The sequence below is a fragment of the Chenopodium album genome, chromosome 26 (assembly GCF_948465745.1).
Source record: "Chenopodium album chromosome 26, dcCheAlbu1.1, whole genome shotgun sequence".
In the NCBI taxonomy this organism is placed as follows: domain Eukaryota; kingdom Viridiplantae; phylum Streptophyta; class Magnoliopsida; order Caryophyllales; family Amaranthaceae; genus Chenopodium; species Chenopodium album.
Window position 1 is genome coordinate 762389 of NC_137859.1, and position 11416 is coordinate 773804.

At 29.7% G+C, this 11416-nt stretch overlaps 1 protein-coding gene across 1 annotated transcript; it reads right to left on the bottom strand.

Annotated features, from left to right (window-relative positions):
- Nucleotides 1-4065: 4065 nt before the first annotated feature.
- Nucleotides 4066-7429, bottom strand: LOC145617690 (uncharacterized). Its single transcript, XM_081672428.1, has 2 exons — nucleotides 6709-7429; nucleotides 4066-4798 (listed from the first exon to the last, which is right to left on the bottom strand). The coding sequence occupies exons 1-2, from the start codon at nucleotides 7378-7380 to the stop codon at nucleotides 4352-4354; spliced, it is 1119 nt and encodes a 372-aa protein (XP_081528554.1). The 5' UTR covers nucleotides 7381-7429; the 3' UTR covers nucleotides 4066-4351.
- Between the last annotated feature and the right edge of the window lie 3987 nt (nucleotides 7430-11416).

The window sequence follows — 11416 nt, forward strand, 5'->3', positions numbered from 1 at the left end:
TACACAAATAATAAGAATATTAGATTTGCCACATTAATTTCCTAAATTGTTGGTTAAGATTAGACCTTTTATCCTTTAATCGAGGTAGTTGGCTAATTTCCAACAAAAGAAAGAAAAAAAAATATACTAGTATGTTATTGTTTAAAAAAAAAAAAAAAGTTGCTCTCTTTTACCTTTTTGTTTTTTTTTTTTCAAAAAAAAAAAAAAACTGTACATTATTTTAATTTTGACAAAATTCTATAAAATTTCTAACCCTTAATACAGTATAAACTTAATCTAATGTCTTACTTCGTGTATTTCTCACTCCAACCTATTTTTTAGTTTTATTTTCCTCTATCAATTCCGACAATATTTAGTGGCGGATCCCGCCTATTTGACTCTTTCTTTCAAATTCTCACTAATTTTTTTTAACCTTACTTTCCTCTATTTTTCTTTCTTAGCTCGTTTGATGATGTTGAGCCCTAACTCATACACCAAATACACGTTAATTTGAACTTTGAAGTCTTGCTTTCATAATACATTTTCCGACTCCTTATTGCTCATAGTAGCAAATAGCAATGACAACAGGCTGCAAAGTTAAGTAACGCTAGTAATCTCCGATATGATACAAACTATATATAATCAATATACGGATTTGTAGGAAATTAGTAAGTAGAAAAACTCGAGATAGAATGATAAGCATCAATGCAAAAGTAACATGTATATACTGTAATTTAACTGATCGATTTGCTATCTGTTGTATAAACCTAGTTGAAGCATAAGACTAATAAATAATTGCGTGTTTTTGTGAAGCAAGGAGAACTTTAAGGTTTAAGGTATAGAAAATACACAACACGAGATCACTTAATACCTTACAAATGGTTTAACATTGATGATTTTTTTTTTTTTTTTTGTTAAACATTAATACCTTACAAATGGTTTAACATTGATGATTTAAAAATGAAGTGTTTAAGTACCAAAGCTGTTCTTTACTAAGGTGCTAGTACATATATACGAATGAAAGTTTAATGATATTTTAGTTGATTAATATCCTTCAATTTTCATACTTCCCTAGCAGCCCTACGTATTTAGAAGCTAAAAATTTCAAGTATCTCCACCCACTTTATGTCGCTTTCATTCTAATATTCAGAAATCTTAACACAATTTATATATTCATAGTAAATTTTTTTCTTACAATATACAATTAAATGTAAACGACAACTTAACCCGTGGTAGTGGAAATAATTTTTACTTCCGGATAGCGGTCCATGAATTTTCCAAATTAACAATTAGGGATTAGAAATTTCAATCATTCCTCTACTAATTCTCTCACAATACAAAACAAACACTCTTATGTGACGAGTATGTAGAAATGAGAGGGTTTGCGCAAAAAGCATGTAAAGAATAAAGTGAAAAAGGTCCGTATATATGTATGTATTAGACAATCATTCTCTCAAGCTATTGCTATATTTAGGGTCCGATTACTCTGAATTAAGAGTTGTTGGAGCCTCCAATTTGGACTTTTTTCAACTACTCCTCGGGTACCTTTCTTTTGTACCAAGATGTTAGATTGCCTTTAGTAAAACACTATTTCATTCTTTCTTTATCACCTAAAAGTGGGATTGTGCGTCGGATGGACTTTTTGTTTGTGTTTGTGTTGGAGGGGTAATTATATTAAAGGATAATTAGATGTAGAATTTTTAATTATAAATAATGTTAATGACATCATTATTAACATGTTAATGAAGTAGTGTAGACTGATTACAAATGCTAATGATAAATCAACGAGGTTTTGACAATTAAATGGAAATCCTATAGTGTATACACATTTTATATGTTGTCAAAATATTATAGGTTTGGTTTGTGTGCTTTAATCTAGAATGCAATTTGGTTCGGATCAGAATTATTTAATATACCAATTGTGTAATTACCCTTTGATTTGAGTACGTATTCTCATATTGTACGAACCATATCAGATCACAAACACGCCTACTATATATCCTGGCCTATTGATTTGTATGCTTTGTTCTAGAATGCAATTTAGTTTTGGTTAGAATGAAAACCTACAATTTTGTACGTATGTTATCACGGTTTGGTTTGAGTATTCTCCTACCGTACCAAATTAGACCACATACATCCATACTATTCTTGGTCCATCTCAAACCAAAAATGTTGGTCAATCGATTGTGGCCATGTATCTTAGCTCATTCGTTCACACTAGATATTCTACATTATATCGTGAGATTGACACTCAATTTTGCTAAAATAGATCCTTACATATTATATACCTATTCATCCAAAGGACTAATTCTATCATGATGAAAATCAGCATGTTCGTCACATACGAAGTATTTTCTTACTTTTAACAATTGACTTGATTTTCAAGTCAACCAAATGAAACTAAATTGACGTACTAGATTCAACATTTTAGTGGCTCAGTGCAAACTTTTCCGATTTTTTTTTCTTGCCGTATATTTTAATGCAATTGGTGAGACATCAACAATGTGATAATTTTTTCTTGAAAATAAATTAATTAAAACACGCTTAGGGTTTATATCTTTGCAAATTTGACTTACCCCTTTATAAATCTTCTGGAAAAGGGTTTTGAATTGGGACTTTGGGAGCATTAGTACAGTATTTAGTAATCATTACATGATTTTATTTCCTTCAATCTTGGACAGTTGAAACTTAAACCCTCAAATTCCAAATTTTGAATGTTATAAGTTGGAAGTTTTATTAGTTGGACAGTTGAAATTTAAACACTCATCCTCCAAGAATAATCAAAATTCTCATAAATTTTACCGAGTATTATTTGGAATTTTTTTTAAAAAAAAAAAAAATTATAGATTTCAATTTTTGATGGCAAATTTTTTTAAAGTTGGTAATTATTATTTCAAAGGCCAAATGGGAAGGGTTTGTGGCATATACACTTTTTTGGTGCTAAATCACGATCGAGAAGTTGAAAATTATAAAAAATCATCAAATCTAAATATAATAGTAGTAGACAGTAGTAGAATTAATAATCGACATATGCATCCATAATAATGTTTTTCAAATTCTATAATCAATTAAACAATAATTGTTAATTGTATCTAAACAAAGCAATTAAACAAAAGTTGTATAAACATAAAAAGTTCTTTTATTGCAAATAATAACAAACAGAGGTAATATGTAATTAAACAATGTTAATTGTATAAACATTTTTTGTAAAAAAACACCCTTATGATTTTTTCCCAAAAAATTGTCGATATATATGTTTCAATAACTCTGAGGATTGTTTTTGTCAAAAAAACCGAGGATTGTTGAGTTTGATTGATTTTGTAATTAAGTCTCCTTTTAAGGGGAAGTTATGTTTGGTCTTGAGTTGTTTACTTTTATATATTTGATAAAGATGCAACCTTTGTAATTCCGTATAACTTTTAATTAATGACTGTATCTTAATTTTAATAATCAAAAAGTTGATACACGTACATTTACAAGCTAAAGAAACTCTAGATTAGATAATTTGCTCAAATTGATTAAAAACAGTACTTCATAAGTAACATTTGTCATAAACTAAGAAAGATTTGATGGAAAACGGGTGATGAGGTCATACATAGAATTGGTCTTCAATTTTGTCATCCAAAAGTTTATTTTAATATATCAAGATTAGGATGCACTTATCACTAATGATTAGGGTGAAATGATTAAACTAATGCACGCTAATCAAGAATATATGGATAAATCTAACCAATCACGGATTTTAGTGTAAGATACAAAAGCTAGGGTTTCAGTTAACAATAGTGAGTATTCAATATTTTGAATGAACAGCTATATGGAGTATGTAGAAATTACAATTAAAAATTCCATGCATATTGAACATGAACAATGATAGATAATAGCTTTCAAGAAACTAAAAAATTCTCATTGAAAGATACAAGATACAAACCATAATGTTACATCAATTTTTTTTGGCGCTATCTAGGATTAATACAAAGTAATGATGAAGCTGATAAATTTTCTCTATTGGAGGAAATTTTTAGCAAATAGGCATCATGACCTAATTTCACTCATCTTTGATCCTAAGTTAGGAGAAAATTCTTCAGCTTCATCACTTTGTATTGATCCCTAACTTTATTCTAAGCAACAAGCTATGAAAACCATTAATAAACTTCTAACAATGCAAGTAAAAAATATGTAGTACAAGTATACTACTATCTTGCTTATCCATCTAGCATGTGCTCCAAAACAAACCTCTCCTCATTCTTGAGAAATTTTTTGTTGTAGAGCACAAGCTTTGATAAGCTTAAAAACCCGACATCATAATTAAGCCTAAAAAAAAATGAAGCCTTCTCGATGAAACATTAATTTTTGGTTAGTATATATGCGCACACTAGTAACTAGCTAGCTCCTCGTCTTCAGAGGAGCCAGTAGTGATGCATTCTTTCTCTTCCTCGAACCCTTCAAGGGATGGATGAGGGGAATGTCCCTTACCAAAAGATTTAATATGGTCTTTGAGAGATCTCTTGTGCTTGAAATCGGAGCCACAAGTACAATACCAAAGTTTGCCACAATTCTTCTCATGAGTTCTCCAATCACCTTTAACCGCGAATGCTTTGCTACATTTCCTACACATGAAACCTTTGATGCCATGTTTTCTCTTGAAGTGAGTTTGGAGAGTCCTAAAATCCTTCAAAGGTTTTGCTCTAGGGTGGTTGATGTTGTTCTTGCACCCTTGCGCACAACAGTAGCATGGTAGCCTTAGCATTGCTGCTGGTTGTGTCCCTCTTAGTGATTCTGGTCCCTTTCTATACTCCGAACCATGTCCCCACATATGCATCTATAGCAACCACACAAAGAGATGAACAAAAAATTATTTCTTTACTACAGGGATTAAATCTTATTTATGAAATCAAGTTTTTAAAAAATAATTATTTTTTAAAGGTACATAAAAATTAAAGAAATATAAAGATGAATATACTCATATAGACGTATAGTCATATGTAATAATTGTATCATAAGTACTTGTATAGTTGCACTTAAGGATAAAGTGGTTAACAATGTTAAATTTGAACAATGGAAGCTATGAAGTAACTTCCTTTTTTTAGGTAAAAACGTGTCTTATATATCACACCGAAACCTCTCACATGTCATCAACCCAAGCAGTAGATATATGTTAATTTTAATATTAGACCAAGTACTACTTGGTAATGAAGTGAGATTTGGTTATAGTCTTATGTATAGGTAACATTTTGTATAGCGGATCGAATTGAAAATAGATTTGTTTGTACTACTAGTGTACTATCAAGGTATTTATAAAAAGAAAAGAATTACTATATGCAATAATAATGCAAGCTCATCATGAAGCTAGCTTATAGAAAATGAGAAATGACCAATTATTCCTATGTAAATTCCTTTGAAATAACTTATATGAAAGCAACTATATATACATACTAGAAAGTTGAGTATAGTGTGAACTTGTTGACATATTTAAGTAGTACCTAGAGATATATTCTTACTTTACCCTCTAGTTAGTCACTTGATATTAATAATTTCAGCTTACATCATTTTCATATTTCGAAGATATGTGCAGTATCTTGTAATAATTATACATCACTTTATTTTATGGCTGGCTAATCTTTTTATGTGAATGATTACCTATCAGAAATGATTTTTATTATTTTTAAAAATTATTAAAAAAAAAAATCATATTATGCACCAAATAAGAAGACTTTAATTTGATAATTTACCTAATACCAATATCATCTAAAAGAAAAGCAATTTGATTAATATAATTTCAACGCAGGATGAGAATACAAAACCTAACTAATGTGTGGAAAGCTACTTATGTTTTCTTCAATCTTTGTCTCATCTCTTTTTGGTCATATTAAAATTCAAAAATTACACAAATTAAGTTGCACCACATACATACAAAAGGGTGCATATTTATTAATCTCACTTAGCTCTTTTTTTTTTCAATTTTTTTTATTTTTAGGTTTGATGTATTTCAAATCAGTACTGTAATGAAAACTAAGTTTATATACCAACTTGTTATCAGTGACCAAAGATTTTTAAAAAAAAAAACAAAAAATTGCTAATAACAATTGGCAAAAGCATGACCACCCTTGGGGCTTTTTTTTTTTTTTTTTTTTTTTTGAAAAACCCTTGGGGCGTTGGATAAGAAGAGTAAAATATTATATAGAAATATCATTAATTGTACCGATCGACACGTGTTATTAACATGCATTTTCAAATTAATAATCAATAGGGAATATTTTAAATTGTTATCTAACATCTAAATGGTGCTCGATACCAAGACCCATATCAGTTAATAAATTTACAACCTTCATACCGATTATATGGATTATAAATTGTTTTTATGGGAAAGATAGAGAAACTAACCGTTGTTTTTTTTTTTTTTTTTTTTAAAAAGGTTTTTTTTTTTTGGAAACAAATTTTTCAACAAAAGTTACGATACACTTAATCAATCCTTAAAGTTGTGCATATAAACATCAAATACTGTTTTGAAATTGTTACGGAGTATTAATTTAGGATTGCACAAAAAAGTATATATACATGAGCGTTTATGATTATAATAAACTTAACATTGAATGTTCAAATTTAGCTCCATTGATTATGATTATTATTATTATATGTAACCCTAAAAATTGCAAATAAACAGAGTATATCATTAAAAAAAAAAAATAAAAAAAAAAAAAAACATATGATTGAAAAACTTAATAAACAAACCTGCATGTTATTGTAGCGGTTGAAAGTCTTGTTACAAATGGAGCAAGAAAATTGCATGGGTCCGATCAAGATTTGAGCTGGGGTAGGGATCCAAAACCTACTCTCAGTGTTAAATGATGATGAATAATCATGATCATTATTTATGCTAATTTTCTCTTTATGATCATCATTAATCATCATCATCATCATACTTTGATCTTCTTTATGTTCTTCCTCTAATTTCAAATTCTTACCTTCAACCACTTCATAATCATCATCATTAGACAATTCTTCATGATCATTATTATGATTTGTAGTAAAAATACTACTACTATTATTATTACTATTAGGCAACCCAATGTGCAAGGCAACTGTAACCTTCTCCTCCTCATCATAATAATGACCACCCTCTTCTTCCTTCATGGCCTTTGCCTCACTAAGCCTACTCAAGAGGGGCAAAGTCGTGCCTCGATCGAGATCAATATCGCCTTCATCATCTTCTTCACCTAATTGGTGTTGTTTGTAGAACAAAGGCAATTTCATCATCAACATCATGGGGTTAGTCATGAGCTTGTTATTATTATGAGATTTTTGTTGAATTGTGGAAGATGAAGAAGAGAAAGATGAGATAGTTGTTGGTGAAGGCTTAAGCCATTCAATGAAGTTTGGAGGAGATTGAAAGCACAAATCCATGTGTTTTACATGGTAGAATGAAGCATAAGCTCCTTAATTATTAATTTGTATCTTAGATCTCCACACTTAGGTAGGTATATATGGGGAGGTATAAATTCACCTTTTTATGTGGGAAAAGGGCTTTTTTTTTTAATTGATGTCACTAATTATTAATGTCAATGGGAAGTTTTTTTCTTTTCTAATTTTATGTTTATTATATTTAATCTCTTTTTTTCTTTGGAGTTTTCCTCTCTTTTTTCTACCTTGAAGAGAGGGATATTAGTGGTGGGGTTAAGGATAATGACATGCAAAATCAAAGCTTTGGCTTGATAAAGAGAATCCTAGAACAAGCTGACCTTTTGCTACGCAAAATCTACTTTTTTTTAATTTTTTTTTTAATTTTATTTTTTATTTTGTTGTTGGCCAATATCCATACATAAACAATATGTATACACATTAAGAATGTCTTTATACTGTATCTCATGAGTTAGATTGATTATCCAAAAACAGTACTTGTACAATAGTCAGGTTGATAGTGTAATATGATTCGGAGTTAACAATAATTAAACTAAACAGAGTAGTTGATGACTTGATTTTTTATAGAGATGATTTATTTGATAATAGCCAAAAAAAAAAAAAAAAAAATGGTGCATGTGTAATATCTAAAATAATGTTATTTGGCAGTTAGTGGACAAACTAAAATTAATATTTTGAAATTATTGTAGACAAAATAGGAAACAAAGGGGGTCTAGTCAATACCTGAAAGGATGTAGTAGCAACCTCAAAAAAATTTAATTTATTATTCCAAAAATATAATAATTAAAAAGGCAAATATACCAGCGTGCGAACAATATTAAAATTGCATGATGAAGATCTGGATTCTCCATATCAGAGAAAGGAAGAGGTGCACCTAGAAGCTAATTAAGTTATGGATTCTAATCCATTCAATATTAGCAGCTAGATTAATAAGCATTAAATGACAAATTAGTCTTCTAATTAACTTATCCTTAATATGACCTTAATTATATGACCAGAATAATTTAAATTAAATGTCGTTATGCACATGTTTGTTGGAGAAAATTTTAATTTGTTTTGGAATTCCTGGTACATTTTCACATGAACCACATTCGATGTATAATTAAATATAAAAGCAAATTATATACTTGTACAAAGTAGTATAGTCATATACATATAATATGAACACATTTTATACAAAGTAGTATAGTCAAAAAAAAAAAAAAAAAATATGAATACATTTATAGATTATGCATTATATTCAGTAACAGTACAGCAGTAAGTACATTATCATTTTATTTCATGCATATATTCCGTACTATTTTCGTAAGGTACTTTTATGTTTTCCAGGATTATTGGTAACTTATATTTAATGATGTTCTTCATTCTAATAGATGTATCATGACCCTCATCTATTGAGTGAACAAAGAAAAAAAATGACCCTCATCTATTGATATGGTAGATTGGTAGGTATAAATAATATACTCCTTGAGTCCTTGTATTATTATCTACCGCTAAATTTAGTTATCACATTAAATAATGTAAACTAGTACATAAAAATATAATTTCTATTACACGATTCATGTAAAGATTGAGGGGTAATACACCATTTCACCTCAAACCAATATTCAGTTTTTATATAAGGTAATTTAATTCCATCACATTCAATTTGTGTTTCAAATTAAAACCATTGATATCTTTAATCTAGGCCAGCATTATTGTTTATAGTAGGATTCCACCGTAAAATTATTACATGCAAAAAAACTGACCATTATTATATTTAGACTCATAACCTTGTACTAGCTAAAAGTGGCCATTAAGGTTTGTCTCAGCATACCTAAACATGAATGATTGTTTATGATGATTAAGGTTTAATATGAGTACAAAACAATTAAACAAGGGTAAATTATCTGACAACAACAAAAATAAATCAACAAAGGTTAGAAATTGGATGACTGAAATAGAAAGGAGCAAAATACAAAATATCTAAGCAATGCGTTATTGATGTTAGCTATCACTAAATACTCAATCAGAATATCAGATGCATGTTTTATTTGTATTTATTGTATACACCATTAACATTCCTTTTTTATTGGTTCCCTTTTTTTTATTCCTAATTTCCTTTGCTTATAAAATATTCATTTCAACTCTATTCAGTTCAGTTCAATTCAATTCAACTCCAATCAATTCAATTCAGTTCAGCTCAGTTCGATTAGTATATGTGAACAGACCCTAAGTCGTCTTCGAGGCCATAAAGTTACTTCCATTTCAATCCATACCCTTTAACTAGTCTCTATCACGAGCAAGATTGCGAAAATATTCATGAGAACAAGAATAAAAGTGAAACTCCATCATTAAATCATGTACAAAATGTAAAATACCTAAAGGCTTACAAAACGAATCGACTATATCAAGCCTTGTGAATCTTTACGGTGCATGTTTATCTGAAGAGATCACCGACAGGATATCAATTTGGCGGATTTTCAGGGTATAAAAACAAATTTTCAACCCTTTTTTTGCCTCCTTTTTTTTCCCTTTAACAATTTGGAATTTCCTTTTGTAAAATTGCATTTTTATGAAACTGTTTTTGATTCTCCTCCAACCAAAAGCCCCCACCATGGCACCACCCCACTTTATGTTACTCTTTTTTTTTAATCTTATTTTTTTCAAATTTTCATACTGTTTTTTTATTCCGTGGATTTATTTACTTGTTTATTTAGTTATTTTTTCGGAAGTTTTTTTTTTTTTTTTTTTTTTTTTTTTTTTTTTTTTGGAACTTGGAAGGTAGTAATGAGTAATCAGTGATCTTTGTAAGAAAAAGTAGCATTACCTGAAATGCTCTTGGCTACAAACAAGAAATTACACGGTAATTTCCAATCGATTTGGGCGGTTGTGGAGTATTATTCATGTTTTAAATTAAAGGGTCGAATCTATGTTTTATACGAAGTCTGATAATTAGGGTTAATTTGAATATGAGATAGATAGAAACACTCTCAACAAGTGTCAATATGCTTTCAAGCGCTCTTATTGCTTTAAAGTCCTAAACCTCAAATTAAGCGGTGGTTATACCAATTGATCTAAGTACTTTAATTGTGACTCGAAATCTAGTAGGGCAGATTTTGAGTGCAGAATCTCTCAAACTACTAGTGATTTTGAGGTGATTCAAGCTGGAGGTGATCGATAACTTGTTTCAAGAGCTTTCCAACGGTAGGTCATAGACCCAATTCCGATAAGAAACGAGAAAGTTATGACCGGTTTACGAAGATCTGACGAAGCTGGAATGATGCTAACAAAGCGCTCGACGTAGCATGTCCGTGCCCAAAGGGGCACGTCCGTGACTAGATGAGTTGAGCGGTTTTTTGGGTCCGGTTTTAGCTTAATTATTTTAGGGATAATTTCCTAAAATTTTAGCTTTTCTATGATGACAATTGGAATATACTTGGAGAACAATTTAGGGTTCTTTTATTAGGATTTTTTTTATGTTATAAAAAGGACCTTTTTAGTTGATCAATTAGATCATACCTTTTGAGCCATTAGATTTAGGACTTCTTGTATTATTCTCTCGTTCTTTCTTCATTATAGTTAGCTCTCGAATTCCCCATTTGTTGATGTAGGTCTACTTTGACTGAATCACATAAATCCTTGTGTTTTTTGTTTATCTTCTTTATTGCTTTTCTGATTTGTATTTTTCATTGATTTATTCCGCATCAATCAAACACAATTACACCCTTATTTCCTAACATACTTAGTCTTTGTGACCTTACTGACCTATGAGTGCGGAGTGCATCACATATTCACATATGGATGGAGTAGTAATAATTTAAGTATCCTCTTTTTTTTTCACCTTTTATGTATGATTGACAAGTTACCTAACTTTAACGTTAAAGTTAAAACTACTTCCATCATACATGCTAGATATTATAGGAGAACCCTAAAGTAAACAAGGTAACCTACCTTAAAGTTGTGCCCAATTATTGTATAAAGTATAATATAAATGCACTCTTTTATAAAAACTTTTAAACTAATACAGAGTATCTTTTCT

Coding starts and splice junctions, on each gene's coding strand:
- LOC145617690 (XM_081672428.1), bottom strand. CDS start 7,380: ATGGATTTGTGCTTTCAATCTCCTCCAAACTTCATTGAATGGCTTAAG. Junction 4,799..6,708: donor ACCGCTACAATAACATGCAG/GTTTGTTTATTA, acceptor TGGTTGCTATAG/ATGCATATGTGGGGACATGG.